We start from the raw sequence: 20,000 nt of genomic DNA on the forward strand, positions 1-20,000 counted from the left end.
AGAAGCTGAACCTAGAATAACAGCTAAGAAATTAAAAGAAAAGAACCCGCAACTCTTGCAAAACAGGTCTGTTAGGACAATCCAACGCTGCCTCAAGGACGACCTCTGCTATGCGCATCGGGCGCCACGACGTAAACCCCATTCTAACTGAGAAACAGAAGCAAAAACCTGTTCAAATTTGTAGGAAATATCTGAAGTGGGACAGTGAGAAGTGGAAGAAGGTATTGTGGAGTGATGAGGCTATGTTTTATGTTACTGGGAACCGAGGAGGTAAAGTGAGGCTACCACAGGGTGCGGACCCGTACCATCCCAAGTACACACGGCACAGTCAAACACCCTGATAGTGTCATGGTATGGGGTGCCTTTGGGTACCATGGTAAAGGCAAGCTTGTTGTGTTGCCTAAAAACATTACAGTGAACAAGAAAAGATATTTGGAACTGTTGTGTGACCATCTGGAGGATTGCTTTGATGCATGCAAGAGTGAGGTGTTCATGCAGGACGGAGCCCCTGCACACTCAGCAAAATTAGTCAAGGAATGGTTTGAGTTTGTAGTAGTGGACTACATACAGGACTGGCCTGGTAATAGTCCAGATTTTAATCGAATTGAAAATCTTTGGGGACTCATAAAGCGACGGCTATGAGGACGTAACACCGCAACTCTGCCAAAGCTCGTGAAGGAGATTCAGGACATCTGGGGCAATTTGGAACACCCCATGCTCCAAAGACTTACTGAATCCGTTCCTCAATGCCTGGAGAGTTGTCTAAAGAGAAAAGGACTCCCCACAAAGTATTACAGGCTGTTAGGTTCCCCCTGAATATTTTTGTTAATTATTTTTCTAAGTGTTATAAGAGAAAAACTTACCGCGCCAATACCTGTGGCGCTGACTGTATATATATATATATATATATATATATATATATATATATATATATATATATATATATATATATATATATATATATACAGGCAACCCCGTTTAACGAAGGGTTACGTTCCTAAAAACACTTAAGCGAAACTTTAAGTTTAACCGATTATAACAAGTTTAACCCCTGATTTGAACTTCCATTGAGAGTAAACAAAGCGAGAGTGCATCATAGTACAGTAAAAGGTTTAATGAAAGTAAAAATTATGAAGTTAAACATTTAGGTAGTTTAATTTAAGTCATTATAATGTACACTAATGTATGTATGTACGTAACTTTATAATGTTGATGATCTTAACTTTATGAAGGGAGGGAGAGTGAAACGGGAAATACACTAACCGGCAACCTGTGGAATGTAAACAAAGTGCGCATCATGGTACTGCATACAAAACTTATGTACCACATTTCCACAAGGCTTTCCATTTTATCCATTGTAGAGTCACGAGTTCTGGTGGTTCTTTTAGCTTGCAAGGAAGATGAGGTCTCACTAGCCTTCTTAATAGAGTCTCTTGACTTGAAAATAGTAGACAGTAGATGGAGTCAAGATGGTGGGAAGCAATGTTATTAGTTTTCTGGCCTTTCTCTTGTCTGTGAATAATACCCAGCTTCACTTCGAGAGTAAGACACTTCCTGGTCTTCTTAGGAATGTTAGGCCACATTGCAGGGCGTTTTGGTGGTAAGTTGAACTAAGGAAGATGAGCTGCTGGTGACGCTGTTATGTTTTGACTGGGCAGTGAGTGGTGCGTGATCTTGATCTTGATCTTGATGCTACAGGTGACACAGAATTTCTTCTGAGTCAGGCCTTTGTATCGGCAGAGCCTGTGTTGTCCACGAGAGGCTTGATCTTGATCTTTATTCTACAGGTGTCTCAGGATTTCTCCTGAGGCAGGCCTTAGTACCAGCAGCTCCTGATGTATTCAAAAGCCTGTCAGCTTGCATGATACGGTGGGGCTTTCAAATTTGGAAAAAATTACCTGGATAAAACTTCGTTAAAGCGAGTTTGGTGTTCGTTAAACGAGCAGATGGTAGTAAATGAAACCTTCGTTATAGCGAAATTTCGTTGTGTGAACCTTCGTTAAACGGGGTTGCCTGTATATATATATATATATATATATATATATATATATATATATATATATATATATATATATATATATATATATATATATATATATATATATACACACACACACACACACACACACACACACACACACACACACACACACACACACACACACACACACTCAAACGTCTAAATAGTCGAACTTTTCAATAGTCGAACGCAAAACCTCGACTTAATACTCGAAAAAATACCTATTAGTTGAACATCCATCCACGTGGCTGCAAACAAAGGGTCTCTCCCTTCCCGCCACCCCACGCGCCCCACTGGTCCACCACTGCACCACAGCTAGTTTATCCTTCACTGTCATAAGAATAACATTGTCCTGTGCTTTCTCTTCGCACTTTTTTTTTCTTTGCATTTAGAAGCTTACAATGGCATTGAAGAGGTTTGTTAGTGGTGAAAATAAGCCTACAAGAAAGAATGTAATGACAACCATTGAAAGGAAAAAGGAGATTATTGATAAATACGAGAAAGGAGGAAGAATAACCAATCTTACAGCTGAGTACTGTATGGCTAAATCTACAGTAGCCACAATACTGAAGAAGTAAGCTCATTAAAAGAGCAAATGTGGCGATTGGTGTGAAAAGGCAATTTAAGCGAAGAAATAGAAAAATTGTTGATTGGATAAACCAAAGGCAGATGGCTAGTGATTCTTTGTCAGAGGCTAGGCTGCTGGATCGTGCTTTTATTTCTGATACTACATCTGACTCCAATGATGATTTTAAAACAAGTAAAGGGTGGTTTGTGAATTTCATGAAAAGAACTGAATTCATTCTGTTGTTTGTGAGGCACGGCGAGCCCTCAAGTCAGGAGTAAACATGCTATACGTCACTGTGTCATCAACTCCCACGATGGATGGTGGGAGTGACAGTGATTTCACTGTGTCCGATCCTGCCACTTCTCCCACGCGCCTTACTTCTACACCTCGGGTCTCTCACCATGTTGCGGGGAGACAACTTTTGAATGAGAGTGGTATCAGAAAGGCTTTGGAATTAACAGTTTATACAATAATAGAAAGCAACGATAGTGATGTTCTGGGCTCTGATACAAATATAGGAGGTTCAACTACTGAGGGGGTAGGACATTCCACCACCACCAACAGCAACTCCTATTGTATGTATTTTATATATGTTTTTTGCAAAAAATATACAAATTAGATCACTTTGTAAACATTTTGATTGATTGAGAGAGAGAGAGAGAGAGAGAGAGAGAGAGGGAGATAGAAGGGGCCTGATTTCTATCGCTGTAGCCAAAGCTGCTGGACCCGATTGGACACAAGGCCACATACACCGATGATACCATCTCATTCAACCTGTGATATTTTGGTAACCATAGCATCTAGAGACTTCTGGTTTTTTGCATTGCAAAGAGGAAAAATTGCTTGTGGGCAGAACACCATTTGTTCTCACTCGTTTATTGAATTTCCAAGTGTAGTCAGTATGTGAATACAGGCTATTTTGTGTGTTTCTCACCAAATCTCCCGAATTAGCATGAGCTAAGAATCCCAACCTCCCCTAGTTTTAGGGGTTAATTGTGATGAAAGTAGCCTGTTTTGGGAAAAAAAAACTACCAAACATGATCTATATAATAAAGGATAAGAAGTGTTTGCCAGGACACAAGCCCATGAAAGACATGCTAACCCTGCCTCTGTGCGCCAATGCTAGCGGCGACTGCAAAATTAAACCGCTGTTTTCTTCTAAACTTGGGTTTGGCAATGGCTGGAACGAATTACCTGATTTATAGGTATCAATAGTCAAACTTTTTAATACTCGAACGGCCATTTAGAACTAATTAAGTTCGAGTATTGAGTCTCCACTGTATATATATACAAATATATTTACATCTACTAATCAAGATTCTATTGATTTGAGATTATAGCATCATTCCAATTAACAAGAAAATTAATTTTATTATAAAAGTGTTGATTAGAAACCATAGATCTTAATTTGACTAAAAATTGACACTAGAGGAAAACGTGTGCTTCGTCTGACTCAAGACGACGGAAAGCCACCTCCAGTCCCAGCCCTAAGAAGCATAATTTCCTGCATTTCAAAGATAAGCTTGAGCTTATAAGAAAGTGTGAGGCAGGTATAGCTCACAGTGTCACTGCAGCACAAATGTGTGTCCCTAGATCAACAGTATCAACAATTTGGAAGAATAGGGACAAGTACCGCGAGACTGCTGCAAGTGTTTTTATTTACAAAAATATACTTTACAGCACCCTAATGTGTTTAATAAAAAAGTTAGATATAAATGAAGCCTTAAATAGTACTGATTTAGTCTAAGTTAGAGTTTTTTAGAGGTTATAGTGATATTTTGGGGGTCTAGGCTGAGGTTGGTCCCTATCCCCCTAATTCTTAAGTATCTTATGGGGAAAATTGCTTCACAATTCGAATAAACACTGATTCGACCAATGAAAAACTGCCCTAAACCTGTCAAATTGCAAGGATCCCCTGTACATGCATGATTGGTAAGCTGCCTCTGACTATGGCTCTGTAAACACTAATATGATTGCTGCTCATGCCCTGTACAAGAGGTTCATCAACAAACAAACAGATTCAGCGAGAATAGGAGTACACATTGTTTTTTTTGTTTTGTTTTTTGTCAGGTTCATTTAGTAAATAAACATTGCAGTTTTTTTTTTTTATATATTGCCTCAGTAAACTCACTGCTGTGGCACTGCACATGGGTAAGCAAGATAGCAATATGCCATAAGTTTATGGTATTGACACAGGATAGGTTTAAGTAATAACTTTTCTTTTGGTTTAAGTAATAACTTTTCTTTTGCATTAAAGTACATGAGTACTGTAGGTGAAGTAAAAAAAAATCATTATAGGAGTAATGGTGCAGATGTAACATGCTAGTAAGCAATCATTCTGATAAAAGAGCTGTCTGTCTGGGACTCATAGAATACTGAAAGTTTTGTAGGGCAGATTCCATATTAGATTTATTAGATTGGTACTGTACTTCACTTTCTTTCATGAGAGTGAAGTTCAATCCTGCCACTGGAATGAGTGCTGTTTAGTTTTTGTAATGGCTGGGGAGCCAACTTTCAACAACAATGACCTTGCTGAAAAATTTTAGATCCCATCAAACATGTTTCTGGAAGTCTCTGCCAACAGTGAACCAGTACAGCCTCTGAGTCTGAGTCATCTTATGAACATGAAATTTGCAGCAATTTGTTATAATTCAGAAAGAATGTGTTGCCATGATTCAAACAACAGGCCATCAACACCACAAATGTTAATTGTTTGACAGAAATCCCTTCTTATGATTTGATGCACTTAAGTACAGTAAAATCCCTCTTATCCGACATTCGAGTATCCGGCAGCTTCAAGTATCTGGCGCATTTTTCCCCGAGCCTTAAAATCAATAAAAAATCAATATGTGTACTTATAAAATTGATTAAAATTCCCAAGGCATACTTTGTCCCCTCGCCACCAGAGCGCACTGCTTCGCGTCACCCGCACCCCACTGCACTATGTTCACTCAGTGACTCAGTCCCACATGTGCACTGTTTATCGCCTGACGCTTTCATCATGCCTAAAGTTGTAGAAAAGAGGAAGCGTGTTGTGCTTACACTTAAGTAGAAGGTAGACATTTGTCGACGATTAGAGAGAGGTGAAAGCAGACAGAAACTAATGGTGGAATATGGTGTGGGTTCATTAACTATTTATGACATCAAATCCCAAACGAAAAAGTTGTGTGATTACATGAAAGCCACCTACACCCTAAAGGCAGCGGAAAATCGTCACACACTGCAGTATCATTGTGGTGAAATGATGGACAAAGTGTTATACGAGTGGTTCAGCTTGAAAAGATCAGGAGTCACAATTACAGGCTCAATGTTACAAGAGAAAGGGCGTGATTTAGCTAAGAAGATGGGCGAGGAAGGGGCATGTCAGTTCTCTGATGGCTGGCTCCACAGGTTCAAGGTTCGTCACGTATACTTTATTTTTGTAACCCATCAACTTATTTATAAGTGGAAAGTATTAAAGAGAATGTTAGTACTATTGTGTGTTGGTGAGTGTGAGGTGGCAGCGCGGATGGCGACGCACGGCATGGCAATCAGCTAATCTTTGTTATGGTAAGATGCGTGAGTGTAGGGTGGTGATTGTGGACATAATTTTACTTCTATTCAAGTATCCGGCAACTTCTGGTATCCGACATGTCGGCGGTCCCATTGATGCCGGATAAGAGGGCTTTTACTGTATATTTTTTCATTCTGGTTGATGGACAACAGGAGTATTTGGTTTCCAAAATTGGTGTGCCTAGGTTTCAAGTATGAAAACTGCTCAAACACATGATTTGTATTCAGTACACCTTTATAAAATGCTTTATTAAGCATTTCACTGGTCTGTGTTGCTGTTTTGTTAAGTATGAAGGAAACTTGATGCACCATACTGCTCCTTTGAGTCTGCCATTTTCAGACAACCAAAACAAACACCAATTCACAAATAATTGACCAAGACAAAATGTGTGTTTTTTCTGATAAATTGTAAAAATAGTTTTACTTTTTTTTTTTCTCTCTCCTCAGGTGTATCATAGCTTTCATGATGAGGTAGATGTCTATAGACAACACATCTGGCAGTGTAATGGGCCTTGCCGAACTAGACGTCCCTACTTTGGCTTGGTGAAGAGGTCTATGAATAGAGCTCCCGGCCCCAATGACAATTGGTGGGCGCACCACCAACAGACCTGTGGAGGAACTTATGCTAAGATCCAGGAGCCTGATCGCTCTGGGGCAACCAAAAAAGGAAGCCAGACAGCCAGTAAGTACATTGTGTGATAATTAGTTTCTTTTCTGTATTTTTTTTTTTTTTCTCATAAAATCTTTTATTCATATCATCAGCATGTTTTCTTATTTAGCCAGCTTCAGCAATGAGTTTATAAAAAAGGTTCTTTAAAGTTCTTTCTTCTATAACATATTAAAAACATTCAACAAAAAAGAAAAAACAAGTTTTTACTTCCATGACATTTCATAGATATAACAGAATTCAGACAATTAATTTTATATTAGGTAAAAGAGTTAACAAAGAAGATGAAAAATTATTTTCATAATGTCTGTCAATCTATCTCAGATACCTTGCTTAGCTTTCTCCAAAGGAGCAACCATGGCAGATGAGCCTCCACTCCCCCTATCAAATAACATTAAGTCAGTGGTTTTTAACCTTTTTCCCATCATGCCTCCTCTAGGAATTTATCCTTCCCTCCATGCCTCCCTTCCATCTATAAGTATAATTTTCTTCCAGATTCTAAAGAATAGGTTGATACTTTTTTTGCATTTTTCATAAACTTCTCATTACATGACCATGCCCTCATTGAGTTAAGAGAATAAAAAATATAATTAAGACAAATTCCTTCTTTTCCCAAGGGCTCAGACCCCCTTAAAAATTGCTGATACCCCCAAGTTAAGAACCACTGCATTAAACCCTTAGTTTTGCCAGCTAATTAAAGTCAGGGTAACTTATTCAGTTAATGCTAGAAGTCCATTAGTGGAGGCAGAAATTTGAAATATATATAGTAATAACAATGACCTAATAGTCATAAATGTATAGTTTTATTGTGTACATTATCAGCACTGTTTTGTTACTGATATATTATGAGTGTAAGATATGTGCACCAAGTCCTCAATTTAGGAGTGATTTCAGTTCCCAAAATTTGCTTCCAGTAAAATAGAAATTTATTAATAGAAGCAATTTTTCCCATTTGATTAATTACAAATGCTGAGAAGCATTCTTGTATTCTCTCCTGAACATTACCTACCTCAAAGTCTAAGACCCAATATAATGAAGGAGAATTTCTTGCTATCATAGAATCGCATAGATTTATTAGATTTAAAAGAAGTGTCAACTAATAAATTATATATTAATTTAGATTACGTTTAAATTATATCAGAGTGTTTATAACAATAATAATAATGATATATGGTTTATTAGAATTGCTGTACATATTTACAGATAATATATATTGGTGGGGATGGTGAGGAGGCTTAACCTTTTCACTCCGGGCAAAAGAAAACATCTGGCTCCAGATCCAGGCTGGTTGGGAAGTGGAGAGATATCTCACTCAAAGGCATCTCTCTCTCTCTCTCTCTCTCTCTCTCTCTCTCTCTCTCTCTCTCTCTCTCTCTCTCTCTCTCTCTCTCTCTCTCTCTCTCTCTCTCTATATATATATATATATATATATATATATATATATATATATATATATATATATATATATATATATATATGTATATATATATTGTTCTTTTTTTTTTTATACATTACTTACATTTAATCTTGGTCATTTTATGGGTTAAAGGTGTATTATGAGTACAGCCTATCTTAAAACCTAACCAAAAATAGTCTAAATTGTGCTTATGAGTTATAGATTACAAATTAAATTACAATAGAATTACAAGTGAGTTAACCAGACATTCACACAGACACTTTGAACTTTTGCAGCCCACACTCAGCAACACTTAGGTCATCCAGACACTTGTTCCCCGCTAGAAAGGCGTTGCACAAACTGTCTCGGGTGGTGGGTGGTGTGGGAGCATGGTATAATCAGGGCTGAGGGAGTCCTGGCTGCTCCTCTCATCCGTACCTCTGCTTGGTGGAGTGGCTGGTGCAGCTGCTGCAGGTGCACCATGGTCTGTTGTTGTACTTTATATAAAATTGTAAGGCCTGCCACATCCCACCTGTGTTGCAAGTTCTGCAGGGTGCTTGGCTGCTGGGGATGATCCTCAGAGATGATCCTTTCCGCCTTCCTCTGCACCATGTCAAGCTTGGCAAGGTGTGTTTTCGCTGCACCCCCTCCCCCCAGGCGAGGCAAGAATACTCGAATGAGGAGCAGACCTGAGTCTCTAAGAGTAGCTCTCACCCCTTTCTGACCAGCAGCCAGGAGATTCTCCATAGACAGGCCAGTTTCCCTGCCACAGTTCTGGTAAGACATGCAATTTGGGTCTTGAAGGTCAATTTACTGTCATAAATAACCCCCAAGATGCTGACCTCCTTCTGCTGTATTAGTTAGAGCTGCCTCATTGAATAGGAGCCTGATGTCCTGCCTTGTCCTGAACACATTGAGGAGCTGAGTCTTGTGGAGAACGAAGGTAACCTGCCACCTTTGACCTTACTTTTCCAGGAGGTGCAGTGAGGTATTGCGGCATGTCGTGATGGAAGCTTCCTCACCAGGCAGTATACGAGTGACAGTGTGACGTCATCCGCGTACGCCTTGGCACTAGGGACTAGGTGAAGCAGCTCATTTATATATATATATATATATATATATATATATATATATATATATATATATATATATATATATATACAGGTATCCCTTGGTTAACGATAGGGTTACGTTTCCCAAAAACAGATCGCTAACCGAAACGATCGCTAACTGAGGGATTTGAAATTATCAACTACATACATGTATTTCGCGATGCGTAAATAAACGACACTTTCTATGTTGTTAGTTGTTATTTACACCTTTAGAATTGGTAGTACTTACCTTGAGGAGTGGATGTGATATGCGTAGTGTGTTGTTTTGTGCCCCGAGGGACACAGGGCCTTGGAGGATTAAATCTCATCATGCCCACACCGACCCAAACTCGGTCAGCTGCTTCAAACCCTTCAAATTCTTGAGAGAATACGTTTTCCAGTGGGGGTGGGTCATCCAGGCTCTCCTCATCGTCACTCAAGGTTACGGTGGATGTGAAGGATAGATTGGATGTGGGTGGAGTTGTTTTGGAGGTGGATGGAGTTGTTTTGGAAGTGGGTGGAGTTTTTTTCGAGGTAGCAGGACGAACTTTGAAGTACGACGAGATGACTCCTATGGAAGTAGATGGGATTGCTTTTGAGGTGGATGGGGTAGCTTGGGAGGTGGATGGAGTTGCTTGATCGGTAGATGGGGTTGCTTGGGATGTGGATGGGGTTGCTTGGGCGGTGAGTGGTTTGAAGAAAGATGAGATGACTGTCTGTTTTGCCATCCTTTTCTTTGCCTCAAATAGTTCTTTATACACTTTCATGTCATTTTCTATAGCATTAGTCACGCCATTACTTCGGTTTGGGTTGGGGTCATTCTCCTGGAGAAGATGTATGGCCTGGTTAATATGATTAAAAATCTCCTCGAAAATCTTGACGGAGAGGGTTCTTTCAGGCTCCTTGTCCTCCTCCATTTCCTCCAAAGTATTTTGTTTCTCCAACTCCATGAGGTCGTCGTTGGAGAGGCTCAGAATGACTGTCCAGCAGTTCTTGTACGTCATTCTCGTCCACCTCATTGAAGCCTGCCTTATGGGAGATATGAACGATGTCTTTCCTTACTGCTGTAACATCGACAGGGACTTCCTGTTTACGTTCCACGCACTCAGGCCACAAATTACGCCAACATCCATTCATTGCCGACTTGGACACCTCCTTCCATGACTCGTCGATGTTGTCGATCCCCTTTTTAATGTTATAATCCTTCCAAAATTGTTTCATGGTCGGCTTGTCAGGGGTGTCAATGCAGGCCAACAGCTGTTTCATGGTGCGCCGCTGGTAATAGGCCTTGAAAGTAGCGATGACTCCTTGGTCCATCGGCTGGATGAGGGCAGTTGTGTTTGGGGGCATAAACATGACCTCAATATTATCTGCCCAGTCATTCATGCTCTCTGGGTGGCTGGGGCGTTGTCACACAGCAAGAGAAATCTGTTAGCAATGTTGTTTTGGGCAGCATATTCTTTTAGGAATTTGGAGAGGTATCCTGTCACGTAACTTTGCATGATAACAGTCGTCATCCACCCTTTTGTTTGCCTTCCATACTACGGGCAAATATTCCTTAATATAGCCAGACAGAGCTCTTGGGTTTTGGGAATGGTAAATAAGGCATGGTTTAAGCTTAAGATCACCAGCGGCATTCCCCCCCACCAATAATGTTAACCTGTCTTTAGATGCCTTGAATCCTGGTGCCGACTTCTCCTCCTTTGCTATAAACGTTCTCGATGACATCTTCTTCCAATACAGGCCTGTCTCGTCAAAGTTTAGAACCTGCTTGGCTGAATAACCTCCTTCCTCGATGCGCTCTTTAAGCAAAGGCTTGAAGGCGTTTGCAGCGGTTGATCCGAACTCGCTGCCTCCCCACTAACCTTGAGGTTGTGTAGACTCCCACGATGTTTGAAACGTTCAAACCACCCCTTACTGGCCTTGAAGGACACTGTCTCGCCTATGTTGAATTCTGGTTTCAGGTCCTCCCACAGGCTCAGTGCCTTAGTAGTAACGAGTTGGGTAGAAAGAGGCATGCGGCGTGTGTGGTCTTCAATCCATAGCCTCAGCAAACGTTCCAATTTTTCCATAATCGGTTCCCTGTTACGAGTTGTTGTGTGTTTGTGCAGGTTTGTGACTTGGTTGGCCTGCTGCTTCACTTGTACTTTTTCTGGAGAACTGTTGATACAGTTGATTGAGATAAACCAAGGGCACGAGCAATAGAGTTTACCCCTTCACCACCCTCATGACGAGTCACAATGTTCAACTTAATATCAAGGCCAATGCTCTTTCTCGATTTTTAGCCTTATCTCCCGGTGGAGAACAATCGTTGGGTCGCTTGGAAGCCATCACTAAGTTCACTTGATCACAAATAAGCACAAAAAGAAGTTTAGAGCGAGCGTGATAGAGTTGTTGTTGCACAATCAAAACAGCGGGAAAGACTGTGGTGTGTTTACTGCACGGGCCGCGGGTGGATGGAGGCGCTGCGATCGCGATTGCGATCGCGATTGCGATTGGTCAATCCGATCGTTAACCGAATTTTGGCGATCGTTAACCAAAAAATAGGGATTAATTTGGAGGGATCGTATGAGCGAAATATCGTTAAGTAGTCGATCGTTAACCGAGGGACACCTGTATATATATATATATATATATATACATTCCAGAACAGCCGCCCCAACATGCTGCCTTGAGGCACACCTGCCTTAGTGTCATGTGATAATGACACCTGTCCATTGTGCACTACCTGTAAGTGCCTCCCATGCAAGTAGTTATGCATCAGGTACCAGAGCTCTGCTTGCCACTCCAACGGCATGCAATTTTTCCACTAAGCTGGCATGCCACACCCTATTGAATGCTCTTGCTATGTTCAGCGCCAGGACAGCAGTTGACTGCCCTTGGTCCAGGGTCTCTCCACTCACTGACAAGCAGGAGGTTTAGATTAGCAGCAGAGCAACCTTTTCTAAATCCTAATTGCCTGGTGCTGAGGAGGTTCTAACTCTCCAGGTGTTTTGTTTGGTGAGCTGAGTGGCAATTATGACTTCCAGCACCTTGGCCACTACAGACAGCAGGGAGACAGGGTGGTAATTTTCACCCACGCTTTTGCTGCCTTTCTTGTGGACTGGAACAACGTGGCTCACCTTCCAAGCTCAAGGTCACCTATTATGACACAGAATGGCCCCGAAGATGAGTGTAAGAGGGGGTTCCAGTTCCGTAGCACACTTACATAGCACATGAGGGCTGAGTTCATCAGGCCTCACTGCTTTATCTTCGTCCAGTTTGATGAGGGCAACTCTCACTTCCTCCTCAGTCATGGTGAGTGAGGTCAGAGTGTCTCCTGCCACCACAGGTGGTGAAGGAGGATGGCGAGCAGGGTCTGGTATAGTCATCTTGCAGGAGAAATGCTCAGCCAGCAGATTCACTTTCTCCCACGATGTTGTAGTTGTGGTGCCATCACTTTTATTGAGAGGAGGAATTGTAGAGTCTCGTCATTCCCTGAGCGTCGTTTACAATGCTCCACATCTTGGAGCCAACGTTGCCTCCTCTTAATTTCCTCTTCTTATCTTCTATCCACTGAAGACAGGCCCAGTCCTGCGTTGCCTCCATGTGGGCGGCTGCTTCTTTGTGTACCAGCTTGTTCCGCTTAGTAGGGCGGCACTTGTAAGTGCGCCATGCCCTATACTTGGCATCTGAGGCCTCCCGACACAGGAGGCTGATCAAAGGCCCTGAACCTGAGCTGCTTGTGAGGCACCCAGCAGAGCCTCGGTGAAGCGTTCCACCTGCTGGTCCACGTCACCTTGCAGTAGCCCCTCCCAGTTCATTTGCTTAAAGTATCACCTCAGGCCATCTCAGTTCGCTTTGTCCCACTGCCAAAGGGTACGGGTAGAAATGTCATCACGAGGCCTTTTGAAGAATATCCTGGTAAGGATGCCTATGTGGTCAGAGCTCCCCACAGGGCCTAGTGAGGAGCAATGTACCTCATGGGCTGTGAGGTCTGTGATGACAGGATCTAGGGTGGAGCTGGAGCGATGGGTGAGGAAGGTGACGGGGTTAGTGAGGTCAAACACTTCCAGCAGGGAGTCAAAAGCGTGCTGCACTCCGTGGGGATTTAGGTCTCCAAGAATTATCATATTTTCACACTGGTGGGTTGTGAGGAGGCAATCCATATTATCCGTGAGGAACTGTAGTAATGCTGTGCCCTGAGATGGTGGGCAGTAACACCCAATGCACAGCATACCTCAACCATCCTCACCCATACCAGCTTCAGTAATATCATCTCGAGCTCCATGGGGATGGGCATGTCCAGCACTGCGACACTGAGGCAAAATGCCAAGCCACCGTCATGTGTAGAGCAGTCCTTCCTAATCCAAGTCAAGTAACCTTTTACCCTTGCATAGGTTGCTGGCACTCTGTCATCTAAGAAAGTTTCACGCACGAACACTAAGTTGGCGTCATTTTTCAATGTGAACCTGTGCATGAGTTCACCCACATTTGTGTGAAAACCATGAATGTTTGCTGATACTATGTTCAGTTTATAGCACCCATGGCCTGAGGGTGGCGTCACCAGACACATGATGTCTGTGGGGAGGTGGGTAACGCTCACTAAACTGATGTGGTTGCAGGTGGTGGTAGATGGTTAGTGCTTGAAGTGCACTCTCTCTCTCTCTCTCTCTCTCTCTCTCTCTCTCTCTCTCTCTCTCTCTCTCTCTCTCTCTCTCTCTCTCTCTCTCTCTCTCTCTCTCTCTCTCTCTCTCTCTTATTGAAAACAAAACTTTGTACAAAGGACCATGTACCCAAAGGTGCACTGTCATGTGCTACCTATTCTAAGGGTACTACAATCTATTTGTTTTCAATATTTACAAGACTTAAAGATAGATAATATACAAGATGGTCAGCATGTAAATGGAGCACTATTCACTTTCACCGCACTGCACTGCACTGAGTGTCACGTCACGATGAGTGTCAGAGGAGTTGGCAGTGTCTGTTTCCACTTATGAGCCATCAGTTTGACACTGTGAGTGTTCATCTCCTGGACGTGAGGCACCGCGGCCGTGAACAAGTTCCACATCCTGGAGACGCGTCCTGCGAAGGTGCGTTGATGCTGACACCCGTGGGATCGCGGCACCTCTACGGCGTCACCACCATTGAGCACCGTTCTCGTGCTCCGTGCGGTGACTCTTAGAGGATGACGCAGCCCTGCCAGATGTGGCACTCTTTGCACCTGTGCCTTATGGAACACTACGATCGCCGCCACGTCTCTGCGGTGTTCCAGTGAATCAAGGGGACGCTCAGGCTCTGGGTGAGGTGGTAGTGCAGCATCTACTAGCCGTATGGCGCGGCGTTGGATGCTGTCCAGTCTCCTTCTGTGTGTGGCGGCACAGGACATCCAGGAGAGAGCTGCGTACTCAAGGTGGGGCCGCACCTGTGCCTTGTACAGCAGCAGTCTCCCTTCCTGTCGAGGAAACTGGCGATCCTTCTGAGAGCGGAGATCCTGTGAGAGGCTTTCTTGGCAATGGTTTTGACATGGCTGTCAAACCTCAGCCCTCGATCCACCTCCACTCCAAGTATCTTGACGTCATCTTGGAGTGGGAGAGCAGCACCGCCAAAAGACAACTTTCCTGCCATTGCTGCCATGGCGGCTGGGGACCGAGAGACAACCATTGCCTGTGTCTTCTCCGGCGCGAATGTCACTTGCCAGCGAGCACCCCACTCCTTTATCACTCATAGCTGCTGATTGATGGCCTCAGCAGCCCGCCCACTGTCCTGGCGTGGATAGGTATAGGAGAGGGTGCAGTCATCGGCATAGGCCATGACTCCTGGCAGTAGCTGGAGAAGGTCATCCACGTAGATATTCCACAGGAGTGGGCCAAGAATTGAACCCTGTGGCACTGATGCCTCCACAGACAGGGACTCAGATGTTTGCCCATTGACAACCACCTTGAGGCTTCTGTCCTGCAGGTCATTTCTGTCAAATGCTCCTGCTATGTCCAAGGCAACCACGACAGTGCAGTGTCCTTGCCGTCGTCTAGGGCGTCCTGCCACTGCCTGGTGAGGAGCATCATCACGTCCGAGGTTGACCTTCCAGGTCTGAACCCAAACTGTTGATCTGAGAGGAGAACATTGTCCTTGAGATGGCTACACACCACCTCTGCCACGACCCTCTCAAACACTTTACCCACCACTGATAACAGGAATATGGGTCTGTAGTTTTTTGGGTCCATCCTGGAGCTTTTTTTGTGTACAGGAACTACTCGAGCCTCCTTCCACACTGAAGGCCAGACGTTTTCCCGTACACAAATTGTGAAGACTTGGGTGAGAGGGGCAGCCAGTTCCAGGGAGCATTGTTTCAGCAAGTGCGGGGTGATATCATCAGGGCCAGTGGCTTTCTGTGTGTCGAGCCCCTGTAATAATCGCTTCACCTGCTGATGCATCACCTCCACCATGATGACAGTCTTCTCACATTGCTGGACCAGCTGAGGCGGTGGCTGCTGTGGATTCCCCACCTTCATTTTTCCAGCAAACAAGGAAGCCAGCAACTGTGCCCTCTCCTTACTGCTGGTGGCGACAGTACCGTCCTGCTTGCTGAGGGAGGGATGGATTCTTGGTGGCCAGTTCCTGTTTGTCCTTAACAAGGGACCACCAAGTTTTGTTTCCTACGCCAGTGCCACACAGTTTCCGGCGCAGGCTTTCCTCCCACTTTTTTAAGGCCCACTTGCTGGTTACCACCATCCTCCTGCATGCAGCCCTGTGCAGGTCCTTGTTGCGCCGAGTCGGGTTCCTCTTGTAGCGGAGCCAGGCAGCATACTTTGCCTCAGCAGCAACACGGCAACGGTAGCCAAACCATGGCTGATCCGTCGATCTGGTGGTGTATTCCCTGTGTGGGACGTGGCGTCTCTGGAGGGCGAGAAGGTGAGAGGTGAGTGCAAGTGCTTCACTCTCTGCTCCTCCCTGTAGCAGAGTGGCCCATGGGGTGTGGGTCAGGTCGCGGCGCAGGGAAGCCCAGTCTGCTTTGTTCCACAGCCAGATGGTGCGGGTGGTGGCCTCGTCCCGAGCCACGCCCACTTCCAGCTGTGTCAGTACAGCGTGGTGGTCAGAGGTGCCCACAAGCCCCAGCTGATGACACTGAAGCCTGTCCTCTTGGTAGTCTGAGATGACAGGGTCTAATGTCCCTCCTCGTTCATGTGTGGGGAAGGTGACATGATCTGTCAGACCCTGCACCTCCAGGAGATTCTCATAGGCTTCTCTTTGTAGGTGGTGATTGGGATTCCCAGAATCAGCACATGGCTGCAGCTGTATGCCATCATCAGGTTGTCTAAGGCCTCTTTCAGGTACAGGAGAGAGTCAGGCTCTTGTCACAGGGGACGATACAGGGCACACAGCAGAAGGGCTGAGCGGTCTGCCAGCATTACTCTGAAGTACATCACCTCCATCAGTGGAGGCGTGTCTATGTCAAGTAGCTGAGCCTGCATTCCTTCCTTGAAGCAGACAGCCACTCCACCTCCTGCTCGCTCCTGTGGTCCCTCCTCACCCAATGGGTGAAGCCCTGCATCCGGTCATACGTGGGCTCTCTCTCTCTCTCTCTCTCTCTCTCTCTCTCTCTCTCTCTCTCTCTCTCTCTCTCTCTCTCTCTCTCTCTCTCTCTCTCTCTCTCTCTCTCTCTCTCTCTCTCTCTCTCTCTCTCTCTCTCTCTCTCTCTCTCTCTCTCTCTCTCTCTCTCTCTCTCTCTCTACATGAAACCAGTTTGCTGTACATCAGCAAACAGTCACCACCCCATTATAAATTTTCTATACACTCACCATACATATTTGAGCAGTCAGAGCAGATCCACATAGATAACCAGCCTTACAAACCATAGTGAGATGCTGCACAGGAAGACAGTGGCGTAGTGGGTAAGGTGCTGAGCATAGGATCGGGCTGGCATCCCATCAAGTACAGCCTTAAAACTTTGCCATTTGTTGTGTGGTTTAAAGTTACAGTAAAACCTCGCTTGACGAACGTCTCTAGGGATGAACAATTCAGGAGACGACCAAAAAATTTGTCAATATATCGACCCAGGGGACGAACACGGTTAAACGGCTCGCTGGCAGGCGAGCCGTTTGTGTGATAGCCAATCCGACCATCACACAACAACAAAACAAAACATAAGCACAAAAGAAAATAGAAACAGGAACATACGAAAAATATTACATAACATAATCTCCGTGCCACCATGATTTTCTCCTGTTTTTCCTGGGCATGGTGATGTTACCAGCATGCTCTACTGTAGCTTCCTCGGCATTATCCTCGCTGCTCTGGTGGCTCTCAGCATTGCTGTCATCATCATTCTGGCCATGTCCAGGTACTGCAGATTGTGGCACATCCATCGCAGCTTTTTTCTCGCTCGCCTGGCAAGGAACACCGCCCTACTGCATGCTCCTCTCACACTGAGCATCACCTCCGAGGATCAAAGGAACTTCATGGCCACGTACCTTTAACTTCCCTTCTTGGAAGTCCAAACTTGCTCCCACACGCGTGAGGAAGTCAATCCTTAGCAGGCAAGGGTCTTCCAAGGCAGAGACGAAGACTGGCAATCTTTCCATATTTCCCACGCCGATGTTCACTATAACGGGGCCCCACATAGCGGCACTGACTTGTGACACTACACAGCTGTTGTGTAGCTCTGGCACGCTGCTCACATCCAAAGTCCTCTTTCATGACTGTCTTCTCGGATCTTGTCTTTCTTCCTCCCCATCCTCCTCTCCTCCATTCCATCATGCCATCAACGTCCAGTCTCTCAAGTAAATAACCTTTTCTTTTTCATTCATTTTATGATAATTTTGATAGCATTTAAGTAAGTAAAACAATTTAGGCTTTCTATAATTATTTTGTTCGTGTCATGCATACATTAAAGGTCTATTTTGAATGGGTTTTATGGACAAAAGTATTTTTGGGGGTCTGGAACAGATTAATGGTATTTCAATACATTCTTATGGGAAAAATTGAGTCAGGTGACGAACAGGATTTAGGAACGAATTATGGTCGTGAGCTGAGGTTTTACTGTACCTACATGTCACCATGATACCCAGGTTCAAGGTGGTTACACCAGAGATGTGCTTGGGTGGTGATATGGTCCCAAATATGGGTACCAGTATTAATAAAATTGCATGCGCCACTAATGGGTGGAAGCTTAACAGCGCTTTCAACACACTTCAAGTTACCTACAGGTGCTATAGGTCAGGACATTAAAAAAAATTAGTTCTGTAACCCACAGTATTTAAGCTGGCCATCAGCATGACAATTTGTAGGTGACATATAATGAAACTGGTGTGACTTACTTTGAATACAATTTTGAATCCTGATATTGTATTGGATATATTGGTATTATCTGTGGAAGATTCTCAACCTTAGGTATCTGGAGAATCTTTTTACTTCTGAATGATCTGTTTTATATCTTATCCCTTTCTTTACAGGTAAAACTAAAGCTGATGGTTGCAGTGACATCAGAAAATATATAGGATTCACTGGGAAAAGTAACTCTCTTGGGGGAACAACCTCAAAAGCTGTTCATTCAAAAGACCAACAAGTTCCAGTTGAAATTAACAAAACTAGAAATTCTGAGAAGGAAAATACTCCAGTAGGTGGTGTGAGAAGAAAGATTGAGAATGAAAGCAAACACAATCTGGGAGAAACTAAAGAAAAACATGATAAAGTCAGAGGCTTTGCTAGTACATCAAGTGGAGTAGTGAATCAAGTGAAGGTTAATGGAGCTAGTCACTCAAATGTTCACGGATTTGGCAGCCATTCTCCAGCTCGGAAGAAACCATGTGGTGGAAATGGGATTGCTGCTGAGAAAATGCCTGGAAGTAAAAATATGGTGAAAAGAAATACTGGTGGTTCTGGTACTACTGGTGTTGCTGTAAGAGGAAGTGGCTCTCGAACTGTGACAGTTAAGGGAAAGACTGGCACTCAAACTGAGACTCAAGTGAAAGCAAGTACTAGTGAACCTTCCTATACAGCCTTCCAAGGACAAGGACATGCTTTAGGTGGTGGTACCACTAGTATGGTATCCAGACTTCTGATTTTCTCAGATTCCAACTCATTGCTTCCTTCTACCTCTTTGGAAACCAAGTTAGATTCTGAGTCTGGATTTCATATGGATACGGAATTGGATCAGAGAGGGAGAACATCTCCTTCATCTGTTTCATCAGCTGAAGATAATGTTACTAAGAAATGCCAAAAGTCATTGGATTGTTATGTAATAACTCCCTCATCTTCAGAGTCTGTTAGAAAGACAGTTAGATGCCCTGTGTGTAATGTATCTGTGCTGGAAAGGGATATAAATAAGCACCTTGATGATTGTGTAGGCAACTCAAGTGATGAAGATGTGATGAAGGATGCAAGTAAAGAAAAATCATGCAAGGGAATGTCTCCCACTAATGGTGAGGTGGTCATGTGTATTGAAGACAACAATATTAATGAGAGTATTAATAGTGGAGAACATTCACAGGCAGGTCTCCAAACCAGTAATGATGTGGAAAGAGAACAGTATCCATGCCCAGTGTGTGGCGAGTGCTGCTCACCTGCCACTATTAATCAACATTTAGATACACACTTTTAAATGAAACACACCTTAAGGAACTTGAAACCAAAACACTTTATTTAGGGAGGCTTTTTATAGGTTTTAATAATTACAAATAATGATGTACAAGTTTTTTTATTATATTATTTGTAATGATTGTATTTTC

General features: G+C 43.6%; 1 protein-coding gene across 3 annotated transcripts in view; it reads left to right on the forward strand.

Annotated features, from left to right (window-relative positions):
- LOC123519854 (DNA-dependent metalloprotease SPRTN-like) overlaps positions 1-20,000 on the forward strand; it is a 97,139-nt gene that overhangs the window by 76,601 nt on the left and 538 nt on the right. For all 3 annotated transcript variants that reach the window (XM_045281440.1, XM_045281439.1, XM_045281438.1), the window contains 2 exons: positions 6,588-6,822; positions 18,726-20,000. The exon at positions 18,726-20,000 is cut by the window's right edge and continues 538 nt beyond it. In XM_045281440.1, coding sequence (XP_045137375.1) covers positions 6,588-6,822; positions 18,726-19,873 — 1,383 coding nt within the window. In that variant the 3' untranslated portion in view covers positions 19,874-20,000. The remainder of the gene's footprint in view (positions 1-6,587; positions 6,823-18,725) is intronic.

The sequence above is a fragment of the Portunus trituberculatus genome, chromosome 46 (assembly GCF_017591435.1).
Source record: "Portunus trituberculatus isolate SZX2019 chromosome 46, ASM1759143v1, whole genome shotgun sequence".
In the NCBI taxonomy this organism is placed as follows: Eukaryota; Metazoa; Arthropoda; class Malacostraca; order Decapoda; family Portunidae; genus Portunus; species Portunus trituberculatus.